The sequence below is a fragment of the Coffea eugenioides genome, chromosome 3 (genome assembly GCF_003713205.1).
Source record: "Coffea eugenioides isolate CCC68of chromosome 3, Ceug_1.0, whole genome shotgun sequence".
In the NCBI taxonomy this organism is placed as follows: Eukaryota; Viridiplantae; Streptophyta; class Magnoliopsida; order Gentianales; family Rubiaceae; genus Coffea; species Coffea eugenioides.
In genome coordinates this window covers 6,614,212-6,638,426 of record NC_040037.1, presented here as the reverse complement: position 1 = coordinate 6,638,426, position 24,215 = coordinate 6,614,212, and the positions used below count along the sequence as shown (strand labels likewise).

General features: G+C 36.4%; 3 protein-coding genes across 4 annotated transcripts; 2 read left to right on the top strand and 1 right to left on the bottom strand.

Moving 5' to 3' along the window:
* Positions 1-601: 601 nt before the first annotated feature.
* Positions 602-4,041, top strand: LOC113765638 (haloacid dehalogenase-like hydrolase domain-containing protein At2g33255). The gene is made up of 5 exons (XM_027309872.1): positions 602-1,024; positions 1,364-1,406; positions 2,194-2,254; positions 2,780-2,914; positions 3,507-4,041. Exons 1-5 carry the CDS (start codon positions 667-669, stop codon positions 3,669-3,671), a joined length of 762 nt encoding a protein of 253 aa, XP_027165673.1. The 5' UTR covers positions 602-666; the 3' UTR covers positions 3,672-4,041.
* A 5,238-nt stretch (positions 4,042-9,279) lies between these two features.
* On the bottom strand, positions 9,280-10,531 carry LOC113765879 (F-box/kelch-repeat protein At3g23880-like). Its single transcript, XM_027310123.1, has 2 exons — positions 9,598-10,531; positions 9,280-9,521 (listed from the first exon to the last, which is right to left on the bottom strand). Exons 1-2 carry the CDS (start codon positions 10,529-10,531, stop codon positions 9,280-9,282), a joined length of 1,176 nt encoding a protein of 391 aa, XP_027165924.1.
* Positions 10,532-19,349: 8,818 nt separating this feature from the next.
* On the top strand, positions 19,350-23,705 carry LOC113765575 (probable folate-biopterin transporter 8, chloroplastic). 2 transcript variants are annotated; one of them, XR_003467736.1, is made up of 3 exons: positions 19,350-20,091; positions 21,149-22,633; positions 23,236-23,705. XR_003467736.1 is itself a non-coding variant. In XM_027309801.1 (2 exons), the coding sequence occupies exons 1-2, from the start codon at positions 19,584-19,586 to the stop codon at positions 22,303-22,305; spliced, it is 1,665 nt and encodes a 554-aa protein (XP_027165602.1). In that variant the 5' UTR covers positions 19,350-19,583; the 3' UTR covers positions 22,306-22,751. The 2 variants fall into 2 exon arrangements, 1 of the variants encoding a protein (XP_027165602.1); XM_027309801.1 differs by lacking the exon at positions 23,236-23,705 and having other exon boundaries at positions 21,149-22,751.
* The last annotated feature ends 510 nt before the right edge of the window (positions 23,706-24,215 follow it).

The following is a 24,215-nucleotide window of genomic DNA, read 5'->3' as shown; positions in this document are numbered from 1 at the left end:
AAGATGAAAGTTCTTTTCATATACCTGTTGAGTGGTAGAAGGAAAAACTTCCATTCTCTAACATCTTCTTCTCCAGATGAATTTATTAAGTAACATTTGAGCATCTATAAATAAAGTGGAAGGCAAGAAGGAAAGATTTTTTAAATTCCTTAATAAATTGAGAGAAATGGAATGTAACAAAACAAAAATCAAAACAGAGGATGGCTTGGGTTTCATGAGGAATTTTTTTTTCTTTCTCTCATAATGACATTCAACAAAAATAGGCATCTTTAGTACAACTAGTTTATTTCAAAATTATACCTTACGAATTTCTCGTAACGTCGAGTTTTGGACTTACTATCTAATTATATGCTACCAATACCAAAAAAAAGAAAAAACAACTACCCTTAAACAATAGAATTACTAACTATCAAGCTAACTAATATAATCTTTCAGGAAAAAAATAATTAAAACATCAAAATCTTTTTTTTTTAATAGTACAAAATTTTATATAAACTTAATTCATATAAAAATAATTTATTTTTAAATTGTGCACACACTAATAAGAGTATCTACCACGCAGTCACACACTATTATTCCCTTATCCAAATGTTCAATGTCGTTAATCCTCCTCACTATCACACCATTCCCACGCTCCCACTTGTATCCGCTCCCAATTTCCATCAGATGCCCTTGCTCCCCGCCCTTTCTAGAGCCATCTTCTCCTCCTCAGTTCACCCCCTGCCAAGGTCATTTTCGTCAATGAGCAACTTTGTCACCCCTTCTTCTTCCTCCGTCAAGGCCCGTTTGAGGGGCGTGGTGTTTGACATGGACGGAACCCTGACGGTTCCCGCCATCGACTTCCCGGCAATGTACAAGGCCGTACTGGGAGAAGAGGAGTATGTATCAATTCGAAAGCAGAAACCTTCCGGCATTGATATTTTGCAGCAAATTGAAGATTGGAGCCCGGATAAACAGCGTCAAGCTTACGAAATTATTGCTGATTATGAGAAGCAAGGCCTTGATCGCCTGGAAATCATGCCTGGTCAGCCTCCATTTTTTGATTTTTAAGTTTCTTGGTGTTTTTGTGAGTTGATTCATCTGTTTTGTCCGATCATCATGCCTAATATGCAGTTAAAGAATGTACAAGTTTTTAGCATGTGGTACAAGTTGATACAGGGTTAGTCATAGTGGAGTGGCAGGAGTTTCTGCATTGTGACATGGAACTTTAAAACATCAAAATGAACAAAAAAAAAAGATCTTGGATTTGCGTTAATCCTGACCTTTTTGGATTACTTAGTTATTTAAAAGCATTTCAGTTAATTGCCATGATTACTTGATCTCATAACAAATTTAACTTTTGTACAGTACTATTGCATTTCAGGTGCATCAGAACTTTGTGCTTTTCTTGATTCAAGAAGCATTAGGTAAAGTTTAAATTGATCCCTTTCCCGTCCTGCATTTTTCTGCAATCTGGCTGTTAGAGCTATAGAGCCTTTTGTTTTTTCATGAATGTTTATACTTACAATTCTTAGTTTTTAGCACCTCTTGGTGTCATGATTGGGATGGTAAATGGATACACATCTTGTGTTAAATTTTCACTAACCAAGTTTACTGACTTTGCCCCTACATTTTCCCGGAAGACTTAACACATATATTATATTTGTTAGTCCATGATATCTGCAAACAGCAAAACTTTGAGTCCTATTATGGGGCTGTTGCTGCTAAGTGGAGTTTTGCACTAATTGATATTTGCTAAATTTGTCATGCTAATAGTTCTTCTGTCTTGTTGAATTGTTGATACTTGGCAATTGGATTGAGGATTTTTCTATAAGCTAGACTACCGATTGCTACTCAATTCATTCTTTCAACTAATAATACATAGTACTTCTGTTCACTTTCCTATACTTTGTTTGCAGTTTCTTCTGAATTGGTAGACTTGGGGTTGCACATCAATAACTCAATATTGAGCCATCTGGTGTGTGAATGAGTTATGGTAGCTTGTTTTTAGTCCTCAGCATTCAATCATGCAGCAGAAACAACTTTGTTCTTAAATTTGTATTCCATTAGGTGTAATTTTTTTTTTAAAAATTAATGCTCATTGATTTAAAATGTAAAAGACTTGGGAGTAACTAACTGTTTGACTATTCATTTTCTGGACTTGAGTCATTTCTGTCATTTGATTCAGTTGAAATTTTCTAATTGGATTTTCAGGAGGGGATTAATAACTAGAAATGTCAAGACTGCAGTTGATTTGTTCCATGAACGCTTTGGTGTAAGTTTTCCTGTGTTTTATAACCTTATAAAGATAATTGGTCCTTCATATAGACCTGCTTATTTGCCTTATTACATGATAAAACTTCTGAGGAAGGAAATATGTAAGCATTGATCGCATCAGAATAACCTGTGCTGTTTTCAAGTTAATTTCTAATTTTCTCTTCCCTTTTCTGTTTCGTTTCTGTGGTCATCATTTTTTGGTTTGAGTTGGGAGTGGATGGATGGGAAAGTGGCGTTCTAATCCCATTTTGTCTTTCGCTTTCTCTCTAAATATCTCCATTAACTTATGCAAATGAGAACAAATGCATACAAGTTAGATACATTTTAGTTCTGTTTCTGTTTCTGTTTCTATCTTTCTTTTTAAAAACATTCCTCTTTCCTAAGTTTCATTTGCTGAAAAGTATTTCTAGTTCTTTGGAACGTATCAATTTAACACCAGAATCTAGTTTTGCATCAGATTTTCTTGTATTTCTTCCTTAGCGTTGATGCTTGTAATCTTACTCCATTTTTATTGTTGCTGCAGATAACATTTTCTCCAGCATTAAGCCGGGAGTTTCGTCCTTATAAACCAGATCCAGCACCGCTGCTGCATATTTGTTCAACATGGGAAGTTCGACCTAGTGAAGTAATGATGATAGGAGATAGTCTTAAAGATGATGTAAGCTCTTCTCCAGTTGAAAATTTCAATTATGTGTTCAGCCCAACTTGAACGTTGGGGATCAACTGTGTTATTTGCTTCTTCTTCTTATCTTTTTTTTTTTTTCCTTTTAAATTCCTGTGGGGGATTTTTGAGGGGTAATGGTCAATTAACCATGCCTGACTAGGTCATGGTTTCTAGATGAGGAACTCTGTTTCTTCCAGTATGGATACACTTTATCAGATGAATTTGGTATCATACAATAGGATTTGCGATTGGATATTTGCAATGCTGTTGAATGTTCTCTATTTCAAAACCATGCCATCCATTTAGCACAACTTCAGTTTTTATTCATACAGTCTTTTCTTTTTCTTTGTAATTATTTTATACTTCTCTTTATTTTGCTTCAAATTTGGGCAAATTGAAAAATACATGTGCTCTGTAAATTGCTTACTCGCTATTGTCCTTGCACTTTCTTGTATCATTGTAGTCTTTTAATGAGATTCTTGCTTTTTATATAATTGTGTCAAGTAAGAATTTCTGACAATGTCACCCAATTTACTGCACGCTCACCATTTTGCATTGACTGATTCATATATTGCGCCCTTTGCAGGTGGCTTGTGGGAACCGAGCTGGCACTTTTACATGCTTGCTTGATGAAACTGGGAAGTATGACTCTCCAAAGTATGAGCACGTGGAGTATAAACCAGATTACAAGGTTTCTTGTCTAGCTGACATTCATTCACTATTGGAAGCAAACTTTGAACTGGCACCTTGAAGGCAAACTCGAGGGACAGCGCGGCACAAAACCGATTGCATGAACAAAGCTAAAAGTGGTCCTAATGTGATCCTCTACTGATTATCCAATGCTTTTTGGGTAGAAGCTCTTTGAAAAATGAGGAATAAAGATCACATTTTGATCAGCGAAATGATCAACTTTATAGCTAGCTTCATAGTATATTTAGCTGATGAATGGAGCTCTACATGGCCTTTACACAGAAGGCAGTTTGTATGTAATCCTGGACAGGTTGGCCATTGCCTTTGATGTGTGAAGCCAACACTTTACTATCATACTCTCCAATGAAGAGGAAGTTATATTGTTGATATATTTGCCCTAAATAATGTTGAATTAGTTTTTAATCGCATTATATCTTCAAAATTTTCCTCTTTCATTCCATTCTTGATGACGAATCTTTCAGCCGTTTGACATATTTGTCCTTTCAATTCTTGTTACAAATATGTTTTTTTATACAAGGTAATTAAGATAGATCACAATATGGATAACAACTAGCTGAGTTACTAAAAATTCCTAACAAGTCAAGTTACTAAAAATTCCTATTATACTCGTACTTTTTTCACTAACAGGACAGGATAGGACATCAATCCTAAAACATATACTAATCTAAATCTGCGAAAATATACTTCACCAATAATACTTTAATATGCTATAGGGATCCAAACGAGAAAAATAGTGGAAATGGAAGAACCATATGATGAAAAAACAAAGGAATTTCGTCATTTTGGTCCTGAACTTTTTTACTGAAACCAATTTCATCATTGATGAATTATTTTAACCAATTTAGTACTCTAATAAGTTTTTTACTTTTGACGTTATTTTACTCAATTCGCGTGGACTTATAGGGGCATAATCATCACACTGGCCTAATCTTCTGCAATTAATAGAGGTACTTTAAAAAATATCAAATTTCACCATCACAAATCACAAACAAACAAAGTTAATTTAAAAAAATATATACCAAATTTCACCTTCACAAATCACAAACAAAGAAAGTAAATTTCAGAAGCACCATCCCAAAGTAAAAGCCTATCTATAAGTACTTTATCAAGATTTTCACATCCCCAAATCTATTCATGTGCCAACGTAGACATATAATATTAAGAAAGTAGACCCCTGCCCTCAAATCCTTCCCGTATACATTATTTCACCATTCCAACACACTATGGCACTAAAATTGACCTGCTAATACATAGATTAAATATTTTAGATTCGAAGTTAATGTTTACTTGATCTTGTTGACAACTTAGCCTGATTGTTGCCATCCTTGTCACCTTCGCTATCATCCATTGCCGGAGCTTCCAATCTTCCTAGTTCATTTCTGGTCGCCATTGTGATTTCCAAAAAGCTCTAGTTGTTCTCCCAATTTCTTCCATTTCTATTCCAATTTTTGAAGTTAATCACAGAGTGGGGTATTCATCTGTTAATTGCAAAAGATTAGATCAATGTCCTGATTATGCTCCTGTAGGTTCACGAGGATTGAGTAAAATGTGGTCAAAAGTCCTACATTGAAAGTAAAAAATTTGTTAGAGGACTAAATTGGTTAAAACAATTCGTTGAGGACGAAATTGATTTTAGTAAAAAATGTTCAGGACCGAAATGGAGAAATTCCCAAAAACACAAGAAGGAAAAATAAACAATCGGCAACAAAAGACTCTCAATCAGAGAGTAGGAGGTGCTGGAACAGGAAACCCTTCTGGGAGGTTGATGTCATTCATCCCTCAGGTCATTCACCAAAATTATGTATATATAGTTAATAGTCATCACATTTTCAAAGGCATTTCAATATCTCGTGTAGAGTATTTCACCAGTCGGCTGAAATAAGAAAATCTCCCACCTGTAAAACGCAAAATTGACGAGCAGTTATCAGGAAATGGAACTCTTCCAAGAAATTCAAGAAGTAGAGGAATCTGGTTTTGATTCTGCCGCCGTCCGCCACCATCTCAATTCCACCACCGTCACTACCTCCACCACCCTTGAGACGTGCACTGGCTGTGGTTCCATAAAGAGAAGATCACCTTCCTCATCTTCATTTTCCCAGCAACCTTCTCCCAAAAGGGCCACCCATTATCCCCCTTCATCCAGCACCACAACAACCAGCACTTCTCCGCCACTATTACCATCACCGCCACCATCTTCTTCCAATGCAATGCATGCCAATAATCTCCACCATTCACTCTCTGAGACTACTGCTTTAACTCAGCTGACGAATCCCCAGTCACCTGACTATTTGTCCAAGGCTAATGCTGATATATCAGCATCTGCATCACCATCTGCGGTGGCAGTGGGAGCCTCGCTGACATTGCCACCACTTCCTCCGGTGACCCTTTGGAGGCCTCTATCTGATCACACTTCTTCAGAGTTTCAGCCAACGCCTCAGCCTGCAAGAAGAACCCTGTTGAGGTCTCCAACTTCTGATCAAGAAAGTCTTGAATCCAAGGTTTGTTCTTGAATGTTAAAGTTTCTGTCTTTTCATATTGGATTCTAATTTGATTGCCAAGTAAATTGATTTTTGTTTAAATTTGCAGAGCTTGAAGAAAATAAAGCAGAAATTGAAGGTAATGAGCCAATGGGTAGAAAAAGTCATGAGAGAAGAAGATGAAGAATATACACATTCTGAAGAAGAAAACTGCAATATCAATTCCAATTCAAAGGTTTGCGAGTGTTTCTTTTTTAATTTGCTTTAGAGTTGGGGTTCCATATGAATTTGCTTCATAATCAAAAACATTATTTTGGAAGCTTGACAGGAACAATAATTCGAGTTAATTGCAGAAAGACTAACTTGTATCGGTTCCATGATTTGCTTTCCTTTTATGCAACTGCAGTTTTAGTTTCTTTCTAATCTTGTTTTTGATCGTGTGCCTGAATGACTGATACCAAAATGAGTAGCTTGGGATAGTTCTTTGCTGTATTAATTATTTGATGGATTTGTGTTATAAGAAGTTGATTGGTAATTTTTCTGGCTTCAATTATTGTGGTGTTTTATTGCTGCAGCAGGATGCATCTGAGAAAGGTGCAGAGGCTCAGCCTGAGGAAGCTGTGTGGGTTGAGAAGAGAAATGGGGAGGACTTAGTTCTTCACTTCAAATGTCCCTGTTCCAAGGGCTATGAGATTTTTCTTTCTGGAAACACCTGTTACTACCGATTAATGTAGTCCTCCATTTTAGTGGCAATAATACTTAAATTTTCTCAGGTCTTATATCTTACTGCCTTTTATTTCTCATTGCAGTTTGCTTTGTGAGGTTAACAATTCACATATTGCTTTCCATTCTGCTGCAGGTTGACTCAAGGCTGTTTCAAAGAAATTGCCTTTTAAATTTGATTGGACAGAGTATTTTCCAGAATGGTGGATTTGTACATTGATTTTCTGATGGAATACTTTCTAGTTGGTCTCATTTTGCATCTGGTTATCTAGGCAAATCTAGTTTATATTCTTGGTGAATTTGTTGTAGAAGTAGAGATTGTAAGTTGTGTACAGGGAGGATAGATGAAGAATTCACAAATTCTTTATAGATAGCTTTATAGTAAAACTGTGGATGAATCTATTCCGTTACTTCCTTTTCAGTTGTTTTTTTTTTCCGGACCTTTTCAGTTGTTTACTTCATGAAATAACAAGGCATGAGAATACATTCTTTGAAGTCTTATCAAATGACCTTCTGACCATGATGTCCTTACCTTATCAATGCTAATGCAACAGATATGACAAATAGTTAGTGATAATCATGATAAAAGTTGCATTAGGTGATAATGCGCTGATATGACAAAATAGTCTTAATCAATTGGGACCTTCAACAAAATCACAATGATGTCTCACTTGAACCATATTCATCAAACATCATTTCATGCGATTACTTTAGACGTGACTGCATAATTATCGGATATCACCAATATATGCAAAATTAGAAGGTAAATTGCAAAATTGAAAAATGTGATTTAAAAGGAAGCATTCCATAAAATATTTGGCTAGCCAAACCAAGAGCTTTGAGTATAAACCTGTGATAGAATTGAGGGGTGAAGGACTAGCATATCTAACATTTGATTAGCATTACATTGGCTAAACAAGGAAGTCACAAAAATAGAGCACAAAGACCAATGGCCGGATGGACTGATGGCCGCCACAAAAGCAAGTGGTCAAGAATTAGAATCCTGCTTCGTATCAATTGTTACTTAATACGTGACTTCTTCTAAATTCGTCGGGTGCTTGGTGCACCCGTTGGTCTCTAAAGTTAATTTCGTTTGAAATCGTCTGTTCCGAATTTTGTTTATGTTCCGTTTGTCCTATTTTTGTTTAATTACCACGTGTATTGATTAATAACTCTTATTAGAATTCTATTATGAATAAATCTAACAATCAATAATTCTTAAGATTTTGTTGGGGGATAATTCCAACAACATGACGCACGTGATAGTTAAATAAAGACGAAACAGAGACAAATTCTACCTAATTACCACATGTATTAAATAATAACTATTATTAGGATTCTATTATAAATAAATCTAGCAATCAATAACTCTTAAAATTCTGTTTGAGGATAATTTCAACAACATAACACACGTGATAATTAAATAAAGACGAATCAGATGAAACAGAGAAAAAATTCGAAATGGATGATTTGAAGCGGGTTAATTTGGACCTGTCTCAGCCCTGCGGTTCATTTGGGCTTGTCTCCCCTTCCTATGCATAACACAAAAAGCCAAAAAAAAAAGAGCACAAAACATCCATGATGACCACATGTCAAAGTCATATGGGCCATGGGCACATGAACATTCCCGCCGATAATATCATATCAAGACCACAAAGCATTATCCAAGGCCTATAGGACAAAGCAGGTACCATTTCTCTTTGTTGGCTGAATGGGTCCCTTCGAATCTATTTTGTGAAAAGACTAATTTTCTTTTTCTTTTCCACCAAAACTTCCCAAAAAAATTACAGCGGCCACGTCAACATCTCAAGAATCAGCCTTGCAATTAACTAATAATCTAAATACAGTAGCTTATTTGTCTTTCCTTAGCTTTAAAAAAAAAAAAATACTAAATTTATACGTCTAATCACTAAGCATCAGCTGGAAGCCTCCTCAGCTCTGGCTTTATTTGGATAGAATATTATTTTAAATAATTATTTAGAATAATTATTGTAACATTTTTTTTGAGATATGATGTACGCGAGATAAAAAAAGTGATTAAAAATATAAAAAAATAAATTGAAAAATATGTTTATGATATAAGCGAAATTTTTTTTTTCTTTCTTTCTAATTTGTACTCGAAAAACAAATTATAGGACTTGAAGTTCTTGCCCTTGTTCTTCTATTCTAGATTCCTCTCTTCTATCCTAGCTAACACCTCTTACTTTTTCCGGTTAGATTCCATGTTGAGAAGGCTAAAGCTTCAAATACTTTTTCTTGTTGTGTGAGGATTTAGAAGGTCTCAAAGCCTGTTTTTTGATCTGCATACATTGCATCAGCTCCAAGCCTGCAATCCTTAATTCTTCAAACCATGCTTTGTACATAACTTTGCATTGAGTCTAGAGCAATACTCTTGAGTTCTTAACCCTCTTGCCTCAAGTGCTTGTGCTCAAAAGATCTTGTAAAACTTTAAGACAATCGCATATTTAATCCATCATGGGCATCAAGCAAAACTAAACTTTCATCACACATATCCACCTTAAGCAAACCAGGGAGATACCGCAATTTATATCTCATGTCGAGATTCTTGTATGTACCATCTTCTGGATTATAAAGTACCAAACTGGACTCAAGTTTCAGCAATAACTCCCCCCTCTTTGTTAAGAACACAGGTTGGACATCAATGTCGAATCCAATCCGACATTCAAGACCTGCAGGATAGCGAATCGAGCACATTTTGGTCCAAGATTGTGTAGCTCCATAGTCGGTCATGATCCAGACATCTACCTGGGGAATTTGAATCCAAAGGAAAGCAAGGCATCCTTCCCCCTAGAACTCCTATACTCCATCCTTTACCACTCGACTTTCCCTTATAATTTTCGGGAAATTCTATCACCCCACAAGTCTCATGAGCCAAATCAAAACTAACAATTTTACCAACAACTTTCCGTGGACGATAGCGATCTTCCTCCTCGGGACGAAAATTTGCGTTCCAGTGGAGCTTCCCGCCAACAAAACATCCCCCTTTAAGTTGCCAAATGGGATAGTTTATGGAATACTCGTTCCTCTTCCAGGAATTAGTCCTTTGACTATAAATTTCAACAACTTGACCCTCAGCATTCTCAAACGGGCTGGCACGGAAAAATGCCATCAATTTGTAATCATCATGCAACTCATCATACCCGAACCCATATGCTGCAACACCAGAATTCCCAAAATGAGGCAGTTTCCAGTATTTCCTGATCGATGGGTTCCATAAGAATAAACGTCGGTCAGGGGTAGAATCCGAATCAAACGGCCAAAAGCGTATGTCTTGCATTGCAATGCAAACCAACCCGTTACATGAACCCAAAATTTCAATTGATTTTTCCTTGGGAGGTTGAATTGTCGTAGCCTCAGTCATGGACGATGCAACCATATGTGTTACCATGTTGATTGCCTCAATCGTGGGCGAATATAACACAGAGTCAAGATTACATTCTGTGAGGTAATCAAGGTCAGGGACACCTTTAAAACTAGAGAAAATCAGCTTAGTATTGCGGGCGTTAGATGTTTTCTTGAGATGGGTTTTGATGAATTCAGGGCTTGAGATTAAAGAATTCCAAGATTTCGAAACGCACCTGAATCTCAAAAGGGACTTGATTGGGAGCCGTAAGAGGATATCAAAGATGAGTTCAGGAGGGAGATGAGCATAGGGAACCTTGGGAGCTTTGCTTTCCATTATTCGAGGAATTTATTTTAGGGTTGCCTGCCACACCACAAGTTAAATAAATTAAATAAAACAAAAGCCTCAAAAGATTAGTAAAGGAAGAAACAACAGGGGCCTAAAGAAGAAGAAGATGGAAATAGTAAAGGAGCTAAAATCAAAATCAAATTCCGATTAGGAAACATGAGGCTAAACGGAGAAGAAGAAGATAGAGATGGTAAAGGAGCAAAAATCAAGTTCTGATTAGGTAAAATGAGCTAAAAATCCATTTTCCCCGGTTGGAGGTGGGACTAAGAAAGCCCCATTCCAACTCAAAGTTTTTCCTGTGTTGCGTTTTATCCTGCTGAACTAATTTTTATATCCCAATGACCTAACTTTTGTAGCATCCTACCAATGTGCTATTTATTAGTTTGTATGAGGGAATATAAATCAAGCTATATAGAATTTTAGCAGTGTTAGAAGTTGATTTGTTATTTAAATGGAACTATTTAAAAATTTTAGTAGTTTGAGAAATTGATTTATTATTTGGTAACTAGATCAGATCAGAATTAGTGTCAAAGTTGGTTTAAGAAATATAGTTGAGTTGGGTTTTGATGTTACTATTGGAATAGGTTGTATTTCTATTTAAGGACTGTGAGGTAGATTGGGGAAATTTTAGGAAAATCATCCGCAAGTCTGCAGTTTTGAGTATGGGATAGATTGAAAACTTTAGTTCCTCCTGTACCATACTTGTCTTCGTTGCCATCCTTATTTTATGTTATAATTCTTGAGTTTGGCTTATCTTGATTATGATCACAAAACACGGCAAGACACCCTTTCTCTAAACCTCCTATAGTCCATCTACAGAAATGATCCATTGGATAATTCGGCTGTCCCATATTTTCTGGAGTCCAACCTCCGCAAAGGTCTCATTAGCCAAATCAAAACTAACAAATTTCTTCTTACAATGGTGGTAATAACTAGGACTCAAACGAGTCGAGTCAAGTTGAGTCTTGATCTAATCGAGTTGAGTCTCAACTTAATTTTATCAAACTCGAATTCAAATTCGATCTCAACAAACTTTTAATGTAAAGGTTGAGTTCGAAATTGAATTTAAATTTGAGTTGAGTCGAATTCGAGGTCGAGTTTTAAAAAATAAAAAAAAATTATTATATTTTTAAAAAATGAATAAAATAGTAATTTTTCTTAATAAAAAAATATAACTCGAGCTTGGTATTGATCAAGTTTAAGTCAAATTTTGACTTGAGCTGCTCGTAATCAACCTGTGAGTGGTTTGACTCGTATGCAGTTCTAGTAATAACAAATTTGCAGCTCGATTATAGTAATGACCAATTTCTTTTTACAACATTGGTAATAACTGCCTAAAAGCCGCGGTCCAGTGAAGCTTGCCGTTTGAGGATCTACTGCTAGTTTTGGTATTAACACACCAATCCTTAATAACAAGACTATATGTTTGGCATCCTGGCTCCTCTCCCAAGCATTAGTCCTTTGAGTATGAACTTTAACCACTTGCTCATCTGGATCAAGAGCCAAGCATAGACCTAAAATAGCAACAGCTTTGTAATCATCGTGCAATTCATTATGCCCAAATCCGTATGCAAGAAGACAGCTACATACGGCAGTAGAATCCGTGTACTGGAATTCAAGACCAGAATCAGGCAGTCTCTTGTATTTCCTGTTGGGTCGGTGATCCACAAAAAAGCAAATTATATGGATCGCCACCAAACTTCTGGAATCGTTTAACTTTGACCGTTGAATTATTAAAAGTTTAGTTTTGATCACTGAATTGTTTAAAATTTAGATTTCAGAGATAATTTTGTTAGGTTAAATCGTTAAACATGACAGATTTGAATGCTCGCACGATTCACGAGACAAAAGAAAGGGGTATAGTTAACCACTAAATTTGACATAATGACTCGAAATGTAAACTTTAGATATTTCAATGACCAAAACCAGACTTTTAATAGTTAAGTAGTCAAAATTCAACAATTCCTAAAGTTCAATGGCCATCTGGATAATTTGCTTTCCACAATAATAAATGTCACTCTTGGTAACAATGCAAACCGTTCCATTATGCGGACAAGCAAATTCCCACATTATGATGGATTTAAAAAATTGTTCCACAAAAGGGTTGTTTGTTGTGTTGGCTTACACCAAAGGGATCCTCGCAATTGAGGAATGCAAGTTCAAAGAGTTTGCGTTCCTCAAATACGAGAATAGCAGACTTTCTTTGCAAGTAAAGAAATGTATTTCTTCCTCCTTTCTATGATAGTTACCAATTGTATTCAATTGAATAAGTCAAGTTTCTCTTTAACAGATGTTTGCCAACCTCTGTAAGAAAAGTCAGCAACCATAAATGAGAATTGCTGTCCTTTTGCTTTTTGTTGAAATATGAATCAGCTGAACTTAGTAAATTGGCTATACGTCACACAAAATGCGAGCTCGTCGACCTTGCATTTTACAATTGCAAAAATCTCTCTAGCACACATCACAACCCACCCTTTTGAATAATAGATTTTAGATTTCGTCATAATCTTGGAATTTTCTCTTTGTTTCAACCAAGACTTTCACATTTGTCTTGACGCAATCCTGTCAGTACTAGGGGCATTCACACTTCGGGGAAAACCGAATAATAGGCCGATCCAATTTAGATTAGAAAAATCGAATATCAATAAAACAGATTTCAGAAAACCGATTAAGATCCAATATTAAAATTTGATAAAATAGTTTGGGAAAATTTGGTAAAACAATTCGGGAATGGATATTGAAATTCGATTTCCAAATTCTCAATTGTCGATAGAATTACCCAATTTCATAGTTTAATTAAATATTTTGATATTTCATGCCCATTAATATATATCATATTACATATTAATGGATTATTCAATAGTGCTGCAAGTTATAATTTATGCTTATAAACAAATAGGTGACCTTAAAAACGTATTAATTAACATATTAATAATTTTTATATTGTTAATTATATATTAAATATCTTTAACTAATCTATATTAGAAAATCAATCTAAAACTTTGGATTGTAATTGAATGTTGACCTTGTTGAAAAAAATAAAAAAACTAAAGTATTGAATAATTTTTTGACTGAATTATCGATTACCTACCCATGAACACCCCTAGTCACTGCATGAAATGTTTGATTTAGATAAAGTATTGCTCCTGAAACTATACTTATTAGTGGATAGATCGTAGATCTAATACATGGCAAATATGATAAAACCAGAATTGGAACATAATATTGATACACGGACAATTTTGCTTCGACCATTATGCCTATGAAACTATTGGAAACCATTATGTTCCTGGTTGCAACAGAGTATTGTCTTTGAATCGTGATAATGATGTTGTATCTAAAAGTTGCATCAGGTGATAATGCGCTCATATGACGAAATAATCTTAATCAATTAGGACCTTCAACAAAGTCACAATTATGTCTCACTTGAACTAAATTCATCAAACTTCATTTCTTGCGATTACTTTAGACACTACTACAAAAACGTCGTTTTATGACATTTAAAAGCGTCATTATAGCTCGATGTAATGACGTTTGATCTATAATGACGCTCTGATAGAAACGTCGTCCATTCCAGCGTCACTATAAGTTCATGACAGTTGTACGAGTCCTAATTTGTAGTTCTATTGGCATTTATAAATGTTATTATTTATCGTTTTAATGACACTTTTAAATGACAAGAAATGCTAGAGAACAGCTAAGGTTATATGAATCTAAAGTGATACTCGATGCCTGTCATATATTGGATCTATCATGACGCTTATATTATGTAAGTACAATAAGATATTATGACACATTTGCCGTATAAGTAGAATGAAATATTATGACACTTTCATGGTGTAACTAGATCAGATTGTTCTGACACTTGTTAACATGAAATTTTGTGAATATTATGAACCGCAAAGCTCGAAGTGGTGACACTTTTAAGTGTCAATACATCATATTGCATTAGCCCTGTATCCTATCCGAGATTTTATACCCAAAAGCAGAATCACATTTCATCCTGCCTACACAATATAGATTCTAATTTTTGGAATAATAAAGTTATTACTACCACCTTATAAAGGAAAACCAAGGCGATTTACATTTTCATAGTAATTACTGCAATACAAGTAGCCAAAATAGTGCAAAAGTACTGAATCCAAGCAACTGACATTGTTGCTATGTCAACACATTACATGCCAATTCAGAGATTTTTCAAAAGTTATGAGTATTACAGTAGCATTGCCAATACATATCAAAGAAGAAATAGTTCAACAAGAACTCAACAAAAAACGCATTGACAATGTCTTCAAAAAATAGCCATTTGACCCAAGGACGATCCTTTAGTTTTCTTCAAGAATCACCTACAAGTGTCATAAACCAAGAAATAGAAGTTACAATCACATCTACAGCTCTTCTTTTACAGTTTTAATGTTAGAAAATAAATAAAAACTAAGTTAACCAAATGATAAAGATAAGATAAAAAAATTACCAGGTTTATTGGCCAAGCAATAGCTACTCCAATTGCATCTCCAATCTTGAGAAAATTATGGTATGGCCTCATTAGCTCTTCATCATTCTCCACAGGCACATTCACATGAACTTCACACCAATGTGATCCCAAAGGTATGTCACCAACTTCAGCAGTTGGATCCAAATTTCTAACCACTCCAACACCACAAATTTTGGACGAATCAACCATGCTTCTTATTGTAACTTTATCCCCAACCTTGAAAACAAATTTTATAAAATATATAACCACATATAAGAGAGCAAGTCTTGAACAGATATTCAATACACAGTACCACAAGAACCAACCCAAAATGACAGCCACAACAAGTACCAAAACCAAAGTGCAGTCCTACCTAAATTACGTTTATAAAAAAAAAAAAAAGAAAGCTTCATTAGCATCTACAAGATAGTTCTACCTAAATTATTACTGATTTTTGCATGAAACATTTACTTAGATAAGAAAACTAATTTCAACAGGATTAATAGAAGACACAAATCACTCATGGAATATCTTCTAAAGTAAAGCTACCAAAAGTATCAAAACTATGTTTTAAGAACTAATCCAAGTGTTCTAGGCAGTTCAAAACAGAATGTTCACATATCCAGGTGTTCTAGACTTTTGAGTAATAAGAACTAATCCAAAAGTATCAAAACAGAATGATATCAAAAGAAAAGACAGCAAAAGTTCAATTTCAGATTGTAAGACACAAACTATCGAACAGATGGTAGGCACAAAAGAATAACAGTCTACAGAATTCAAAATTAGTCCAATAATATAGCCAATATCAATTTGAGATAGAGAACTTGGACAAAATATTAGCAACCCAACTAATCAGCAATAGAAGTTCTATCCAATTGAAATAATTGCCTCGAACTATAACGTATTGGCAACCTAAGAGTAGCAGAAACGTAATGTATATTTTTGGTTACCAACAACTCCAATTTGCTCCAAGTGGAAAGGGAATCAACGATCAGTGCTCGCTAGATGGAATCGAAGATGATGGCCGCTATAAACTTGAAACTGCATTGATGGAATAAGCTTGACTTGGTCACCACTTGATTATGCTATGTATGTAAGATGCACTTTGCATTAGAATCCCATGGACAGAGCATTCTATATCAAGTTCAATACCAATGATGCAAATGTTAGTGGTAGGAAGTTCTAAGCCAATTTACCTACTTCAATTTTGGTCAAGTTTTGCGGCAAAGCCAGAAGATATTTAAAGAGAACACCTAATTACTAACCATTTTAGGAAATCCTGGAGCTCCCAAAGAAGAAAAATGGGGTGACAAGGCTGGAGTCAAGCTCACGCAAAAGGGTCAAGTAAAAAGTCCTATTCTAGTGATTGCAAAGAAACTAGTACTGGCAGGCACATGAGGTACTAGCCAAGTGTTAAGTTGTCGGATGGCCTATGGGCAGCTATTGATATTGGTGTCTCAAAAGTTGGAGAAAGACCAACTGCATTATGGGCCAACAACTATGCAGTGCAAGAAATTTTCAAGCTACTTCAATAACAGAACAAGATACTAATCAGGATCCATGAACTAGTAAAATGAATTCAGGTCCTACCTACAAATCCTAGCGTAAAAGCATTCTAGGTAATTTGATAACCATTCGGACAATGAACTAGTGCAAAGATGACTAAAAAGTCACTCTTCTTCACAATAAACTCAATTACAGCAAGAATTCTCGTAGCCAGAAGAGAATGCACATATTTGTAAAGAAAGTGAAATTTGAAAATGCACCATAAAATAAATAGAACCAGAAAATTCAGCAAGAAGACAGTAAATGCAGTAAAAAGAAACCCAAAAAGAAAGTAATAAAAAAAATTTCAGGCGATCATCTAAGTTTTTCCTTGCCAGAACTCCTCTTGGCTGCCGCCTTAACCTTCTCGATATACCCTTCAATAGGAGGTGAAAATTGGCCATAAATCAATTCGCCGGAACGGGTGTCAAATCGGGGACCAAAGTAGCAGCCTTCAGACCCTCAGGTAATGCCTCAATAGCTTCTTTCTTACACCTCAAGAATGCAGACTCAGCAGCCTGTCTAGCTCTATGCTTCCTCATCAGAACCTTGCTATACTCCTTGGCAAGCCCAGCGTAATTAGAACCCTGCTATACTCCTCAACCAAGCGTAATCATTACCTTACTTTTCAGCCCCATCTTTTCTCTCTCAGCTTCCCTAGCTTTTTCCTTATGCTTCAAGAATCTGATTGGGGAAGTCGAAGCCAAGCACTCGTCGACCAATTCATCAAATTCGGATTTTCTTCTAGGCTCACCTTTCTTTCTGATTCGAATCACCCGACCCAGTTCCTTTATTGGTTGTTACCTTCGATCTCTTCAATGGCTGTGATCCTTTGATTTTAGATTTCCCTTTTGCAGTTCCACTGACTAAGCATCTTTGTAGAGATTGATAACTCAAAGACTCCAGACAAGCGTATGATGAGCGTAAAGATCTCATTTTTCTAGCCTCAGCTATTCGCACCATTCTTTTACAGTTACAAAAGGTCCAATTTTCTGGGTCTAACGGCGGCGAAGGGAATGAGGAACGGCAATTTTGTTACCAGAGTCGAGGTTCTCTGAGGCAGCCGAAGAGTGGCAGAGGAATGAATCCAATTAAAATTTTAGTTATAGGGGGCAAAAAGAGTAGCACCCAAAATGAATGTCGAGTTGGGTGATGATTTTTAGCAAGGCACCGCCTGGGCAACCCTCCTTCACCCATCTTGCTCCTGCCCCATGTCCTACGCCGTCCCCGGAGAAGAAATAGAGTAATAAAAAAAAGTTATCAATTTTATCTAAAATGTATAGATTACCTGGTAGTAATCTTCCTTCAGATGTTGTTGTAAGTAGAAGAACAAGTCCTGAGAGTTGTTGGCGATTTCCAATGAACATCGTCCTCCACCGTTGCACTTCGGGCCTCACAGATCTCAAATATTACATTTTTGTCTTCAAATTGGGGAGAATTAAAAATCGGGTAGAAGAAAGAGAAAGAAACAAGGGATTCGGTTGTGAGAGGGGTGAAGGATTTTGGCTTTTTTCAGAGAGAGTTAATGTAATTGAAGATTTTAGGAGAGAGAACTCGGATGAACAAAGAGTAAAGTTCAGTGGGTTCATTGGAGTAGTTAGAATTTTTCCCCTAAAAAAATGGCGCTGAAGTGTAGCGCCATTCTCTTTCCCGCGTTTGTTTTTCAATTTTTACTTCTATTTGGACGAATTAGAGTGATACGACGTCGTACTTGTCATTTTCTTTATCACTGTAATGACGTTCCCTACTGCATGTTACATTAACTTTCTATTGTGACACTTTTAAGAAAATGTCATATTAAGTGTGTGACTAAAGATCATTTTTGTAGTAGTGAGACTTGACTGCATAATTATTGGATATCACCCTGTTGTTGTTGAGAGGCACGATATATGAGATATGATACATGCGAACTTAAAATATAAATTGCAAAATTGGAAAATATGATTTAAAAGGAAATATTCCATAAAATATTTGGCTAGACATACCAAGAGTTTTGAGTTTAAAACTTTGATAGTACTGAGGAGGTGAATGACCAGCACATTTAGCATGTGATTAGCATTACATCGCTATATAAGGATGGCACAAAAATAGAGCACAAAAACTAGTGGCCTATTGGGTCGAGGACCACCACAGAGGCACTCGCGGGCGTCTTTGTGGGATGAGTGATTAAGAGTTAGAACTTGTCTCCCATCAAATGTCATTTAATTTGTGATTTCTTCTAAATTCAGAGAGTACTTAACGTACTTGTCTAATTCGATGGTGATTCAGTCCGTCGATTTTTAGAATCCCCGTTGGGTGCAGCTGGACCGTCGCAGATGTATGGCACAAAAAAAAAAAAAAAAACAAAAGTAGAGGACAAAACAACCATGGTGAGTGACATGTCAAAGTCATATGTCGGACATCAATAGTCATTGTTTCTCGGTATGGGCCGTAGGCATATGAACATCCCAGAAGCCCACAATGTATTTGTCCAAGGCCTAAGGCGTGTGTCGGACAAAACAAGTCCCATTTCTCTTTGTTGGCTGAATGGGTCCCCTCGAATCTATTTAGAAAAGACTAATTTCATTTTTCTTTTCCACTAAAATTTCCCAAAAAAATTACAGCGGCCAGCATCAACATCTGAAGAATCAGCCTTGTAATTAACTAATCCAAATACAGTAGCTTATTTGTCTTTCCTTCGCTTAAAAAAATACTAAATCTAAATATCTAATCACACTAATGAGTAATCCTCAGCTGGAAGCCTCTTCATCTCTCTCTTTCTTTCTAAACTGGTCTCAAAATACGAATTATAGGACCTGAGGTTCTTCCCCTCACTCTTCTATTCTAGATTCCTCTCTTCTATCTTGGCTAACACCTCTTACCTTTTCCAGTTAGATTCCATGTTTGAAGACTAAAGATTAAAATACTTTTTCTTCTTGTGTGAGGATTCAGAAGGTCTCAAGTCTATCACAGACCTGTTTTTTTTTTACATCTACATACATTGCATCAGCTCCAAGCCTGCAGCCCTTAATTCTTCAGACCATGCTTTCTACATTGGTTTTCAGTGGAAAACCAGTATGTTCAAGAATCCAGAATCCCAGAAAAGATCAATCTCCCTATCATTCAATCACCAAAATCCAGTCATGTCAACAGCAAAATCCCAATACCGAGTATTCTGTCAGCAAGTTTTGGACGGGGCCTAGGCCTAAACCCCACCTCATAAACCCTTTGATAACAACTACTGAACAGAACCCTGTTGATGAAGCCGCTAAAAATGGAGCCTTTGAGGGAACAAATGGTTCTCTGCGAAAGGGTTTTCAGCAGATGTTGGTTTTGTGTGGATTCGGATACTGGGTGAATGGTTTCAGGTGCTTTCCTTGGTTGGGACTCAACTTTCATATGGCTAGTAATCTTTGTATGCAGCCTTCAAATCTGCAGATGGTACAGAATTTTGGTAGTCTTCCAATGGTGGCCAAGCCTCTGTATGGGGTATTGTCTGATGCTCTGTATATTGGGCGGGCTCGTAGAATACCTTATGTATCCATTGGAGGTAACTGTGCTTCCCCATACCATTTTTGGTAATATTCTGCTGCCAAAATTTAAAGTTGAGCTAATCGCTTTGCTGTTTAGCCATTCTTTGTTTTCTTTGTTTTTATTTTGTTGTGAGATTGGTTGATTAGGTATTTGATTGAATTTCTTTTTCATATCCTTTCTTGCTATTGAGGTCTCATATACTTAACCTTTGTAACATCTACAATTTAGAAACCCCTTTTGTGTATTTTTATGTGTCTGATTTACTGCATTACAATTTTTTTCTTCAGAATGTATGAGGTTCCGAGGATAATATAGGAGTGGAGTATGGTTGATAGAATTTTTAACTTCCTGTAATATAAGTAAAAAGAAAAACTGAAATTAAACTCGTAGTCAGAAGAAATGTGTGACTCAAGCAAAGCTTTTGACTCCTTTATCACATGTGATGATGCACAAGGACTCTGACTTTCAAATTTGGATGGCTTTTTATTTTGCTACCCTTTTGCCATCTTGTTACATCAGTACGTGAACTGGAATTCTTAACTTTTGTGATTGTATCCGTTTAAAGTTAATGCTAGCTGGCATTATTTAATGCGGCCTAGAAAATTTGTAAACACTTGAGAACAATCATTGTCTTTGAGGCTAAGATTGCACATATAATTTCATATTAAAATGAATGCTATATTGCCAGAAATATTTGGGTAATTATTTACTGTAAATTTTATGTATCAATTTGTCAGAATACTTTTTAAAATTCATTTTAATTCTCTGAATACTTTATGGTTGATAACACCAGAAAATCGAGTCATTTTTTGGTTGTGTTTTAAAACACATTATCCTTTTGATGGTTGATGGTTATTTTGTGGTAGGTTGAAGCCTTGTGGTCTGATCAAGCATGATAACTGATATGATTTGGGTTCTATCTTATGTTATGACCAGAAACTTGTGCTTATTGTCTGGCAAACTTGTATGAAGTGTATGTTCTGGTAATTTGAGGTACTAGCTCTCTAAGATTTTCTTAGCATGTTGTACAGGCATTGTAGTGAAAGAAGTTAACAATTTATTCTATGGGTTAGTCTTTCTTCAGGTTCTGTCTTGGGGATCGTTGGCATTAATTCCAGTTGCAAGTGAAGCTCTTTCAATTCTTCTTGCATGTGTTCTGCTCAGTAATCTTGGGGCATCTATTGCAGAAGTTGCAAAGGATGCTCTTGTTGCAGAGTACGGTCAAAAAAACAAGATGCCTGGTCTGCAATCATATGCATTCATGGCCTTAGCAGCTGGTGGGATTCTAGGGAACTTGTTAGGTGGTTATTTCTTACTACAAACTCAGCAACCCAAGTCCATGTTCCTATCATTTTCTGTTTTACTGGCTTTTCAACTTACCATAACTCTGGGAATGAAAGAGGATTCTCTTGGTTTACCTCAAACATCAAGTCACTCTTTGGTGAGGAAATCAATCTCAGAAAGTATTAGAAAACAGTACTTTGATCTTCTGGTTGCGGCAAGGGAGGAGAGTATCTCTCGTCCTCTCATCTGGATTGTTGCTTCCACTGCAACTGTTCCAATCTTGTCAGGCTCCATATTTTGCTATCAGACGCAATGCCTAAATCTCGATCCATCAGTTATAGGGATGTCAAAGGTGATTGGCCAGTTAATGCTTCTTGTGATGACTGTATCGTATGATCGACTTTGGAAACATGTTCCCATGAGAAAACTAGTTGGCATTGTGCAGATTTTGTATGCTTCCTCCGTTCTTCTTGATCTTATACTTGTGACACAGGTGAATCTTTGGTGGGGGATTCCTAATGAGGCTTTTGTTTTTTGCTTTTCTGGAGTAGCAGAAACTCTAGCACAATTTAAGCTCTTGCCTTTCCATGTGCTTTTTGCAAGTTTAGCTCCACCTGGCTGTGAAGGATCTTTAATGTCTTTTCTGGCTTCGGCTTTGTGCTTGTCGTCAATAGCTAGTGGTTTCTTTGGTGTTGGATTTGCCTCTGTTATTGGCATCACATCTAATGATTACACAAGTTTACCTACCGGGATTGTCATGCAGTTTCTTGCAGCATTACTGCCATTGCTCTGGATTAATCGTGTGCCTGCAACACATCCTTCAGCTGAAAAGGAAAGGAAGAAAGGTAGGAGTAGGAGGACCCGGAGAACTAGAAGGGTGGGGAGAGTTGGATTTGGTTCAATATACTCTTATAGACGTGAAAGAGAACCTGACTTTCTGAGGTGAGAATCTAGTGCAAAGTTCTGGTGGTATTGTACAATTATCCATGAACAGAAGCACAGAATTCAGGAAACACGTTCCTCATCTCCCAAGATTTCAACTCATCAAGTTTCTGTGGGATAGGTGCGTATTGCTTTTGAAACGTCATAGAAGACATGGGTAAATTCAATCTTAAGCGAGCTCTGAGAAGTAATTTCCACTGATAGCAAGCTTGGATGTTCTGTGACCTTTCCAGGAGACATAACTCAAAATAGACCTGAGTGGTAATAAAAGTTAGCAGGCTCGGTGAAGTTGCCTTACAACAAACTCTCATGCTGATGAATAAATGAGCCAGGTAGGAATGCTGTTCTAATGTTTGCTTGTACAATGTTTGGTTGGAAAAATTCAACCATCATTACTTGTGGAATTAAGCATCCCAGAATTGTATATGCAAGTTGAAGAGAGTTTTTTTTCATCATAGATGTTAAAAATTTCTTGTTTATCAGAAACACATGGAAAAGTAACTGAGACAAGAGATTAAGACTTAACACAACTAGCTTCGTCTAATTTGGTTACTGCACAGTGACCTCCAGAACGGAAAACATTGTCTGCGCAATTGTTTAGTATAGTCCCTTTTGCTTAGCTCTTGGCACAGTTTGTACTAAAGAAAGCTTTGAACAAAACAACATGTGCAACTGATTCTGAATTAGAAGAACTGCATAAAACACTGAAAATTTATGTCTTGGATAAAATACATAGTCATATCACACACAAATAAAGGCTGGCTTGTAGGCCAGCATAAGCATTTTCCCTCTTAAGAGCACCAGCAACTGGCTAATGGATTTTGTTTGCATTAATGAAAATTCAGTTTCTGGAACAGATTACAAGAAGAGGAAAAAGAAGCCCAGAGAAAGAGGAACAAAACAACTTTCAAATGTCTATTTTTCCTTCTTGTAGTGTTGCAGGATGAAAAATTGGTCTGTACAGAGTTTAGGAGAAGCAACAAAGTGGCAGCCAGAATGGAAATAATGGACCACAGGGTCCTGAGATAATTCTTCATCAGGTGCGCCTTCCAGATATTTGGTTGCCAGCTACACTGCTTGTTAACTGTCTTAAAAAGTCTCAGGTAGCAGAAATTATCTGAGAGTAGCACATCCTCGGCAAGTTTGTTAAACATGGTAGAGACAGCTAACCAATTTCTTACAATCCATCTGTGGCGATGCTTTTCAACATCCCCTTAAGCATCAATTAGGAAGTCCATGAATGTTACATGATCAGTCACACATCTGTAATCCTCATAGACGGTAAGCATGTATTCTTCATATGCCATTAAATTTCTGAAGAAAGTTTCTGTAACATCTCCTACAGGAAAAGGAGTGATTTTTATTACCCCATTTTTGAACGTAATGTGGAGCCATGATACACCTTTCTCGGCCTTCTCAAACTTAATTACTCTTAGTTGTAGCTCCAAGGTGGATTTTATGAACTCAAATTGGGGATTATCATAGAAATCCTTGATTTCAGGAAATGAATAACACCAGCTTTTGCGCATGAGATCAAGAAGATGAATGCCTCACCATCAGAAATTCTTGTACTAAAACTGTAGACCATCACAATGCGGAAAAAATCCATTGGTAAAATAGAGAATTCCAATATCACTAAGGTTCTCTTCCCTGTCTGGAAACTTAATCATGCCAAACAACTGAACCAGGAGAAATAGGGGCAGCGCTGATTTCGAATAATAATAGGTCTCTGTGTACTGATATTTTAAGCCATCCCATCTGGAAGATGGAATCCTCATCATTCCGCAATTCACGCTGGTAGGATTTCCTTAAAAGTATCGATGAGGAAGCAGCCATCTAGGCACATCATTTCCACAAATTCGTCATTACCTAGACTGATTTCTTCTGCATAACACCTTCGAGTGCGCTCTTCAA